This window comes from Strigops habroptila, chromosome 6, assembly GCF_004027225.2.
Source record: "Strigops habroptila isolate Jane chromosome 6, bStrHab1.2.pri, whole genome shotgun sequence".
NCBI classification, from domain to species: Eukaryota; Metazoa; Chordata; class Aves; order Psittaciformes; family Psittacidae; genus Strigops; species Strigops habroptila.
This window is the reverse complement of record NC_044282.2, coordinates 28084874-28095639: the sequence shown is the minus strand read 5'-3', so window position 1 is coordinate 28095639 and position 10766 is coordinate 28084874. Positions and strand designations below refer to the sequence as shown.

Below are 10766 nucleotides of genomic sequence, written 5' to 3'. Positions count from 1 at the left end.
GTGTTTAAGACATAATTTTTTTCCCAAACAATGCAAAAGGAAAATTTTCTGGTGTGTACTGGCATTGCATGTCCTGACAAAAGAGGTGCTACACAAAATGGTGGAATTGTGTATCCATGAAACAATCATTCTGAACAGCCTAAGGCTATGGAAGAGTGTATGAGACAAGTATGTTCATCAGGTTTTAACGGGGCTTTGAAGGCTTAGTGTTTCTTTTCTAAAGTGCAGATTTTGATTTTATGCTCTTGCTTCTTAGATGTGCCCCGCAAACAGAGCTGCTTCTGACACACTTCTGTAGATACTTAAGGGATTGCTGCAAAACTACACCAGTTCCAATGAAATGGTGCATAGCTACAGACTGTGATTTACCTAAGTGCATGTGGCTACATGCACTGAATTTTACTAAAAACATATAAATAAAAGGGAGGAGGATGCTTGGTGGCAGTTTCAAGAAGGCATGACCAGAAACACTTGGGAACAACTGCGCTACAAAAATCTCTGCAGAGGTTTCATGGGGGTTTCCCAAGAGCAGGTTCATAAAACTGAACTCAGCATTATTAATTTATTGCTTTCCAGGAAATGCAGGTGCATTTACTAGGGGATATAGGGTTCATTTAGCCAACACTCAGATTCATTCCTGGGAAAAGGGGTTCCTGGGGATTTTTTTTTAACACAATAAAATAAAAACGTGCTGCTGCGCCAAGAGAAACTGCAGACTGTGACTTATCTTTGTAAGTGACAGATTCCCTGATCAGACTCATTTTAGCAAGGCGAACACAAATTAAAGACTTGAGCCATTTTTCTTCTCCTACTTTAATCTATCAGCACGTACTTCAGCTTTCCACAGTGGTGTTGCTGAGGTGATACCCATTCACACACCTTGCTTTTGCCTTCCCTCTTCCTCAGTCCTAAATGCTCCTCCCTCCTTAAAAATAGAACTTAGTTAAGTGCAGTGCTCAGCTGGCTGTGCCTCCATCATACCCCTCCTCAGTTTGGGGAGGACTCACAATGCTCCAGACACTCAACTGGCATTCATCTCTCAAAAAAATCCCCCCAAGTTTAAGCAGAAAAACTGGAATTAACTCACTCTAAAGCATAAGGGCATCCATCTGGGATTGGATTTTGAGATACACATAAAGGCATTTGGATTTAGATGGTTTCCAATCCCCCAATTTCCATCTGTACCTTTGGGCATTGCAGCTGCCTTTGTTGGACTGCCTAAAATATTTTATAACTGAGCAAGTTAGCAGGAGGAAATGTTAGGCCACATCCTCCTCCCTTTCCTGGCAGGAATGTGGAAGGAAAGGCGATGCTGCACAAGCAGGGATGCTGAGCACATCCCCCTCTCCCAGCCAGGCTGGCCAACGGTCCCGTCCCGTGCCCGGCAGGTTTCAAAAGAGGCACTGTGCAGAAGGCGCCCAGCGTTCGGCAAGCGGGCTGCTCCTGCGCCTGGAAAAATGAGCAGTCCCGCAGCTTGTTTGTTTGTTTGTTTTTATAGGGGAATACAGGTTCACTCATCATTACAATAAGTGCATTCAGGCTCGCGCTTTGCCAGTGTAAGCCTTCCAAGCCCAGTGCCGTGTATGAATGAGCCTAGTAAGAGCTACATACTGCAGAGTCTTAGTCAATGTTTTTCAAATTTGGGTCAGTCTGAGGCACCGTGGTTGAAAAACTATTGCCACGAGCATTGTAAATTAATATTTTATATTCCCTTAAAGTGCCTTTTGAGGAAATTAGCCTTCATTACAGAGGCATCTCCCCTGTAAACACAGAAAACAGAAAATACCTCTGCTGACAAGGATGGTATTGTAAGGCAGGGAAGGAGAGTAAATGTTGAATTTGTGGGAAGAATTGAACTGATTCAGGAGCTGAATGAAATAGGCATGTGCATCTCCACTCCCCAGCAGCTCCCTGAGCTGCAGTACCTGCAGCATCCATCCACTGCAGACACCCTGCCTTTACACTGGGGAGCAGCACCCCATTGCTCCCCGGACCTACTGAACTGGTAAGGTAGAATCAAAGAATCACAGAATCAATCAGGATGGAAAAGACCTTTAAGATCATCAAGTCCAACCGGTAACTCAGGACTGCCAAGACCATGACTAAACCATGTCACTAAGGGCCACATCTACATGTTTTTTTGAACACTTCCAGGGACAGTGATTTCACCAGTGCCCTAGAAAGCCTGCTCCAATGCCTGATTCACCCTCTCTGTGAAGAAATTTTTCCAGCCCCTATCAAAAACATCTCAAGGGCATTAGGACCCTCATGCTATTGCCACCATAGTGGTGTGCGACGCACAAGTCGTGGGCATCATGAAGAGTTTCCGGTCTCGGGTTCTAAACTGGGAAGGCAACAAGAGCACAGGGCTGCTGCGGCGCTGCTTTGGATTTCGGAGTATTTGCATGGCCTGACCAGTGCTATGGCAAGTATTTTTGGCACTGGCCGGGGAGGTTCCTCTGCAGCTGAGTGCAGCCAGTCAATCATGGCTGGCATGAGGCAGGGCTTTTCAAAATGTCTTGAGTTCCAATCGGGAAGCGGCTGAATGCTGCTCTTCTCAGAAAAGTGCTGCCCTTGTTCTTTTTAATGAAAGCGAACTTGGTATTCAGTAGGAGCAGGCCAGAGCTATTTCAGACACGGAAGACAGCAGACACAAATCAATAGAAAAAAATAACTTCTTTTTATTTACAAAAAAAATCCAAATATTGGATGCTGTAAACAAAATTCACAATCTGTTCCCTCTAGAGTCTGTTTTCCATCAGCTCTTTTTCTGTCTGTGACAAAGCCTATAGTCAAAATATTCCAAAAGAGCAATCCAAGGAGCAGTTTGCTGCAACAGGATGCCTTGCAGAAGGCAACAGTTGTAAGGAAATCTGAGGGAAAGCAAATCTGCACAGACTCCTACAGACTGCAGGAGCCTGCAGTGCTTTAGCCAAGCTGTCTTGAAATTTGCAGGCTTTTTTTTTGTTTGTTTGTTTTTACTATTTATTTTGTTAGCAAACCATTATTACAACAGCAAAACAGTACACCGATTTTCTTCCTTGCAAGGGAAACTCTCTGCATAAAGAAAACCATACAAAAGAATATATTCAAATAGGAGCTGAATATGCAATTACAGTTTTTCCTTTTCTCTGCAGTTTTACCTAACACACTTCATTTTCTCAATTGAAAAAAAAAAAAGCCTTTTTTCTGAACTGGTAGGAGCTTCTGACATCATGTAAACCAAGCATTTAATAAGAGCTGTTTAGAAGTTTTGCGTGAAGGCCTTTGTGCAAGATAAAAAGTATTTCAAGTGCAATAAGAGAAACTAGAAAAATATCATCTTTTTGGTCTTCTAACTGCCCTTCTATTTTTAGAAGAAATGTTCTTGCATTTTGGGGGGCAGCTACATCTAAGTAAAAAAAAAATCCCATTTCAAAGCTCTCGGTTGTTTCACAAGTGCTACATTTAACCAAGTTTAGTGCCCTGTTAGCTAGCAGCAAATTCAGCTGCAGCACAAACAGTTTTACTGTAATCAGGTCAATGTTTTTAATCAGTTCAGCTCTTTAAAAGGGACACTGTCTGTTGCAGCACAAGTTCTAACCTGACATCTGATTGGATGGGAAAAATGAAGTCTACAAAGCAAGAACACGGTCTTTAACTTTAAAAGTACCAGTGTGCTGAAGAGGAGGGGGAAAACCAGTTTAAAAAAAGTCAGACTCTATGGAGGGGAAGGTGTGCAAACCACAGAAATAAACCAGCTTTGAAAAGGGGTTCTTACTTTACTCTTGGCCTGAACTCATGCCTTCTTCCCACCTCTAACACTAGGCACCTTTTAAGCTACCAGTCACAAATAAAACAAAGCTCCACCAGTTCCACCACTCGATCATTAACATATGCAAAACAGTTCCAGAATACCTATATAATATATATAAGAACATATTATATATGTATCAAAATGCAAATGCTGAAAGGTGCAGTTTAGCTCAGAGCCCTGCTGCATGCACTACAAGGTAACTAGCTGCTGTCAATCATTACAAAAAACACAATAAAATTTGAGCCAAGAGGAAGTATCAAAACTTTCTTTCAAGCAATGGTAAAAAAAAAAAAGGGTCCATCAAAGGAAAAAATACATCGTTCCATGTACTGTCAGCGTTCTGTGGTTGTGGCAGAGCTATAGATTCCCAAACCCTTTTAAAGGCGGATGACTCATTTATTTGCTGCAAATAGTTGTGGCGAGAGAAGACATACCACATTACCAGCTGATCCTATTTCCCCAGCCTTCCCCATAGCTTCCGCAAACCCCCCCCAGGAGCTGGAGGCAGGGGGAGCTAGCGGGCCAGGAGCACCCAGCACGGGCTCTTCAGGGGCCAGAGGGGGACCTCACAGGGATCCAAGGGATAATGCCAGCCCCCGAGGAAGGGAAGGTGGGGACGAGGCCGGCGAGCCAACACCAGGAATGGCAATGAACCAGCTTTTACGTTTCCTGAAGGACTCACAGGTAAGGTGCTTCAGTAAACAAATCGGGTTCCTATTAAATTGCCTCCAGAGTGAAAAGTACAAAGCACGATAAAAATAGATGTACCTACTCGCTCCACAGGGAAAACACACTGCCAGGACACGAGTCCTCTCCCCTGTCCCTGCCTTCTCCAATGCCAGACCCTGCCTGCAGCCAGGCAGGGAACAGCGAGTTTTCATTCAAAAGCCTGAATTCCCTTTTTTTTTTTCTTTTTTTTTTTTTTCCTCCCTCCTCAGTAAGAAAAGCAAAATATCGGAGTCAAGTGTCACTTAGTCATTAAGATTTTCAAAGCCCAACAAAGAATTTAACACCTTCAGAGATGGCACTGAAGTGAAAAAAACAGCAGAGGTTGATTTCCCCCGCCCCCCCGCTGGTCTTTTGGGAGAGGAAATGGAAGTGAATAGTTATTGTTCCAATGTAAAGTGATTCCATTTAAATAAAGTACAGTACTGAAATTGTAAATGCAGTGTGACAACCAGATCAAAGATGTTTAATATTTGCATAAAAATATATATATAATATATATAAAATATAATTTTAAGCAATCGTGCAACACTCTTAAAAAGGGTTCATTTCACATTTGCTAAATTCTAGTGGTCCTGGAATGCTTAATGCATTCTATTAAAAATACTCCTTTAAATATTAACAATTAGTGTTCAAATCACCAACTAATACAATATTCTTTAGCTGTCAGGGGGTTTAAATAAACCTATCTTTGATCCACGTTCCACTGAATTACACATCATGGAGGTATGCAGTCACAACATTAGTGGGTTAAATGTCAAAATGGCATTACAGTACAAAATAGTTAAAAAAAATCAGCTAGTCATATGCTTCTCCATCTGTGGAATTATTATGGCTCACAAGCAACCCACTGAATTACTGTAATCCTTGTTCTTGCAACCAAAGACATTATCTGAATCCCACCTTAATCCTGACTGGTTCATTTACTCAAAATTTCTCAGGTGTGGGTTAAAAATTCACTGCAAGGTGCCCACTGTCCTATGACATCCTGTTGCAAACTGTAAAACACGTAGTACTTTATTTAAACATTCCTTAATTGCTACATTTTCCTAGACCACATTAATATATATTGTGTGTGTATATATATAGATATACACCTATAACATGTACATATATACACACACAAACATATATACACACGTACACACACATACCTAGGATAATAGCACACCGACATAACATTAACTCTATACAGGTATTTGCCAAGAAAAAAAAAAATAGGGCATTTCCTCTACCACTTATTCACAAGCTTATGGGGTTTGTTTTTAATCCTTGTGTCCCTGATAAAACAAAATGCATGGTTAAACCACAAAACTATATTTTTTTTCACTTCAAATTTTATGAAGGCATCAGGCACTTTTGATTACTGTTGGTGTGTACAAATATAGCAACATCTTTCTTTTTTATATATATATATATACTCTACTGTATCTTCTTTGCTCGGATAACTTATCTGTGAAATCTTTGGTCCTTGAGTATATTTCTGTTTGCCACAGCTGGCTTTCCTGCATTCTCACATTTTTAAAATGTGAGGCATGCACACAGCTGGAAAGAATGGACTTTGTCACCATACGTGCTTCTGTTTTTATAACTGTACCAATCCACTACTGTTCATTTGGAGCAAGCTGTTTCTGGTAAAGCGTTCTAGTCAAGCAAGCTAGACATTCTATACGGTCAATCCATAGACAGCACTTGCTGCAAGCCCCAAATGCAGTAATTCCAATATACATTTTTATTCAGCTTATCTCTGCTTTATGCCTCTAACTCCTGAATATATATATAGAATTGTTTTTTGTGAATTTTTTCTTCTTGTTTTTTGTTTTTTTTTTGTTTTGTTTTGTTTTGTTTCTTTCATATTCTCCCTTTTGCAGATCCCATTCTAGCATAAGAATAAAAATAAAACAAAATAAGGCTTTCCCACCTTCTCTATGCCAAAGCTATGGGAGCAGATATTGCCAACCCATATTGTCATCAAGCATTCCTCCCTCACATATTTCAGGGGAAGCTGGTTGCTTTTAATGACAGGCCTCTTGTGCTCTGGGCTAGGATCCAATTATTCTGGGGTTCTTTCTCAATCATGCTCCCGTTATTTATTAGAAGAACCACAAGCTTTTCCCAAGCTTGAAAACTAGAGCAGATCATGATTGCACAAAACACCCCATTTCAAAGGGACGCACCGCCCCTTCCTAGGTCTTAGAAAATGTTCTCCCCACTGGGTCTACTACTTTCAGTCCTTAATTACAGGGCAGCCAAGTAGAGTATGTGTGCTGCTGGCAAGGGAACACCGTCTGAACCTGGGCAATATAGTAATTGCTGAAGTTGGCATCTGCTACGTATGGGGCTGGCTGGTAATAGCAGGTGACATTGGCCACATTGGGGATGATATTTTGCTCGGCTAGGACCCGGATGGCCAGCATGGTGATCAGATTCAGAGTCTGTCTCCTCTCATGTCCCATCAGGCACACTGTGCTCTCATTCACCACACCGTGAAGGGTCATGAGATAGTCATACTTGCGGTCCTCTAATCCCACAAAGTGGTTCTGCAAGTAGGACTCCAGCTTTCTCTGCTGTTCTCCAATGTCTGAGAAGTCAATGAAAAACCTTGAACACATGTATCTCTGCAGGGACTTAATCTCGGACTCGGAGGCAGCCCTAAAGCCCCTTACCAAAAGGTTGCAGTACTTCAGAAGACCACCTCCTCTAATTTCTTCTGGGTTTCTGGTGGCAATTATTTTGTTGCAGAGGTGATCAAAGGCTTCCTGGAAACACCCATAGACGCTCTCACCAATGATAGTCGGGTGAAATGTTTCAGTCATCGGATTCTCTGAGCACTCATAAAAAAGCAGCAGGGAGTCCAGCTTGATTTGAAAGGAATCGACACTGAATTCAAACTGCCGCCTCAGAGAGTCCACAAATTTCAGCTCCACATTTTTGCCACTGTTGTTGGACAGGGAGATGAGACTCCATCGGTCTGAATCATTGCATACTTTTACCATTTTCTGCACATAAGCCTCCTATAATTGGAAAGACAAAATGAGCAAATGAAGACACAGATGCAAGAAGTTTCCTGTTCACTGCATTTGTTTCCATTTCCCCCTTTTCCCCCCCATCCTTGCATTTCATAAAGGATTTCACAGAACCTGCAGATACATACCAGAGGAGAAATGCTTAATGTGAAAGCCTGGAGTGCTGTCATTGCAAGGGGACGGCAGGGAAGGGTGTTCTGCCAGGCCCGTGTTGTGCAAGGGAAGCATATGGCAACACTGCTTCTTCCAATCACTTCTAAATACATCTACACATGAAGCCCATGGCACGCATGCCAACTATGCACGCACCCCGCCACAAAAGGTCACTGTTACAATCAGCTAAATCTTTTTTATCGCTTTCCACTTCTTTCTCCCCTCCCGACAGAAAAACTTAGCAAGTGCTCACTCCCTTCAATACTGCCCTTTCACTGCAGGTTCCACAAATCTGACCCATATTCCAAAAATCCCTCTAAAAATCTTAATGGCATTCAGCCTAAATAACTCGAGCCATCTCGAAGAGTAGGGAATATGCCTCTCCTCGGGCATTCAGCACACGAGAAAGCGTGCCCTCCAGATGGGGTTTCCTTCTCATAGATATTAAAGCCATCCAAGTTCCCCCCAGATCCACCCCGGGAAGCACGTCTGGCAAACTAAGCTGCCGCAGAGCCGAGCTGGGAGATCTGCAGTGCCCTGCACAGGTAAGTCAATGCTCCCAGCGAGTCAACGCTCCCAGCAAGTCAAACGAGAGAGAGGGAGGAAAGACTAATTAATCCAGAGGAGTCCCCAACAAGGACGCTTTACTGCAAACTCCTCCCCGGTTTTAAGTGTGGGGTGAAAAAATCACTCACGGTCCCCGGTGGGCCTCGGGGTGTGGTGGGAGCTGCGCCCCTCAGTTTAGCCCTCCATTCCCAGAGGGGAAGGTGCCCGCTGCCCACAGGCAGGCGCTTGCACCTGCCTGCTCTGGGCGCCTGGGCACACAGGGCAGGTTTACCTTGAGGGTGAGCGGCGTGATCTTCTCCTTGTTCACCCCCTCGGGCAAGAAATCCAAGAGGCAGTCCAAGACCACGTCCTTCACAGTCTGAAACTCGGCTTCCCCTTTGAGGTCAGCGCAGAAGATGAGGTCCAAGTCCTTGTAGCCCAGGCCGCTGTCCTGGTGGAGGACATGGCTGGCGGCCGAGCCGTTGAGCCGCACGTCCCGCAGGCCGATGCCCTTCTCCTCCAGCCGGCTCCGCACCACCTTGACGATCTGGCGGGGCTGCATGGCCAGCGTGGGGAAGTTGCCGCGGCCGTGGATGGGGATGGTTTCGCTGAGGATGCGGTCCAACCGCTGCACTTGCTCCCAGCTCAGCACGTTGCAGTGCGCGCTCTCGCAGCCGCCCGCGTAACTCCCGCCGGGGCTGCCGCCGGCCTTCTCATCGTCTGCCATGGTGCGCGGCCGCCGCCTCCCCGGGCTGGATGGCACCGTTCCGGCTCCTCACCGCTCCCCCGGGGGCACTCTCCCTCCGCGCCTGGCAAAAGAGGACGAAAAGCGAGCGGTCAGCCGCGGCGGGCACCCGGCGCCGGAGCTCCGCTTCCGCGGCAGCCGCCTCGTTCCGCCGGCCGGCGGGAAATAGGGGGGCACGCACCTACTGAGGGAGTTAAAGAATAAAAAGCCGGGGGGCAGGAAGGGGTCAGGAACAAGCCGCCGGAGCCAGGCGGTGCTGCAGGGCCGGGGAAGGCGCCCGACCTGCAGAGCCGCCGCTCTCCGCGCCCCGCCGGGGCTGAGGCCGCCCCGCGCCGCTCGCTGCCGCCGCGGGCTGCCGCCGTCTCCGGAGCTTTCCTCGTTGTGCCCGGGAAAGGTCCCCAGTAGTTTTTATACGGGGTTTCTCCGCTCTTCCGGGGCTCCGAGTCACGGCGCCCGCGTCCCGCCCCCTCCATCTGCATGGCCGGCCTCGGCGGTGCCCCCGGCACGCCCACGCCCCGCGCACCCACGGGCCGCCCCGCCGGCTCCCCGCCGCACGGCTCGGCTCGGCTCGGCTCGGCCCGCCCCTCCGCGCCGGCGGAGTGCCCAGCGCGGCCCTGCGCGGCCGCCCCGCCCCACGCGCGGCCCCGCTGGAAAACCCGCGCAGCGCAGCCTCCGTCCCGCACGGCTTTGGCCACTCGCCGAGGTGGGGAGGCAACAAGTGTAACACCGCTCCCTGCCCCCGCGGGGGGCGCGGACTCCCCCGGCTCCTGCCTTGCCAAGATGCGCGCTCGGAGGCCTCCAGCTCCGCGCTGCCATTCATTCCAGTTATTTTTTCTTCCCTGCCTTTTTTACCCCCTCCCCCGCCCCCTCCCAGACATTCCCGGTTATCCCAGGCACAGCCAAACTTCATACCAGAGCGCCGAAATTTGGCAAGGGCCCCGCTCCGAGCAGATGCCGAGGAACCCGGACCGTGTGGTTTGAGCTGCTTAGCGACTGACCGAGATTTTCAAAGCCGCCTGCGGCAGCGCAGCGCCGGCTCGCCCGCCCTCCTCGCCGGCGAGGGAGGGGAAAGAAATCCCGGAGAGCACGGAAGGGTCCGTGCTTTCCATGGGCGCATTCTGCCTATGAAGTACAGCTCCGGTGACTGCGGAGCAGCAGAAATAACATGTATAATATATACACACTATACCAACATACATATATATATTATTTTCAATTACATTTTAATAATTTTAATATTTTATTTAGTAACGATGTATCTGCTTGTTTTTCACCTGTTAAAGTGCTAAATACACATATAAATACTATTTAAAACAGACTAAGTGCAAAGTTCCCCCCATAAGCAGCAGCACCCGCGGACGCCGTGGCGGACGGGCGCAGCGGACAGCCCCCTCCGCTGCCCCAGGGCGCACCCCGCGCAGCAGTCAGCCGGGTGCGCGGAGAGAAACGGCGGGGGGAGGGTTACGGACGGGACGGAGGGTGTTGCGTCACCGCTCGCAGCTTTGTGACGCGCGGCGGGAGGGGCCAATGGGGTGTGCGGCGGCGTGACGCGCGGCCTGCCTAACCGGGCGCTTCGCCCAAAGGGGCTTGGGGGGGGGGGGCGGCGGTGTATTAAGGACCCCCCATTTTTAGCACCCCGCTATTACCTTCCGCTGTGGGATGGGGCTGGGGGGAGGTTGTGCCCCCACGGCACGGGGAAACCCCTGCCTCAAGCGAGCTGGCACGGTTTAACGCCCCCCCATTAACACGTGCGTGGGTCCCGCTGCCGGGGTCC

The 10766-nt window shown here is 47.8% G+C and overlaps 1 protein-coding gene across 3 annotated transcripts; it reads right to left on the bottom strand.

The window, feature by feature from the left end:
* Positions 1-2657: 2657 nt before the first annotated feature.
* TENT5A (terminal nucleotidyltransferase 5A) lies at positions 2658-9986 on the bottom strand. Of its 3 annotated transcripts, none has more exons than XM_030490535.1 (3): positions 9905-9986; positions 8540-9056; positions 2658-7536 (listed from the first exon to the last, which is right to left on the bottom strand). In XM_030490535.1, the coding sequence occupies exons 2-3, from the start codon at positions 8972-8974 to the stop codon at positions 6757-6759; spliced, it is 1215 nt and encodes a 404-aa protein (XP_030346395.1). In that variant the 5' UTR covers positions 8975-9056; positions 9905-9986; the 3' UTR covers positions 2658-6756. The 3 variants fall into 3 exon arrangements, with proteins under 3 accessions (XP_030346395.1, XP_030346394.1, XP_030346397.1); XM_030490534.1 differs by lacking the exon at positions 9905-9986 and adding an exon at positions 9174-9458; XM_030490537.1 differs by lacking the exon at positions 9905-9986 and adding an exon at positions 9275-9325.
* Between the last annotated feature and the right edge of the window lie 780 nt (positions 9987-10766).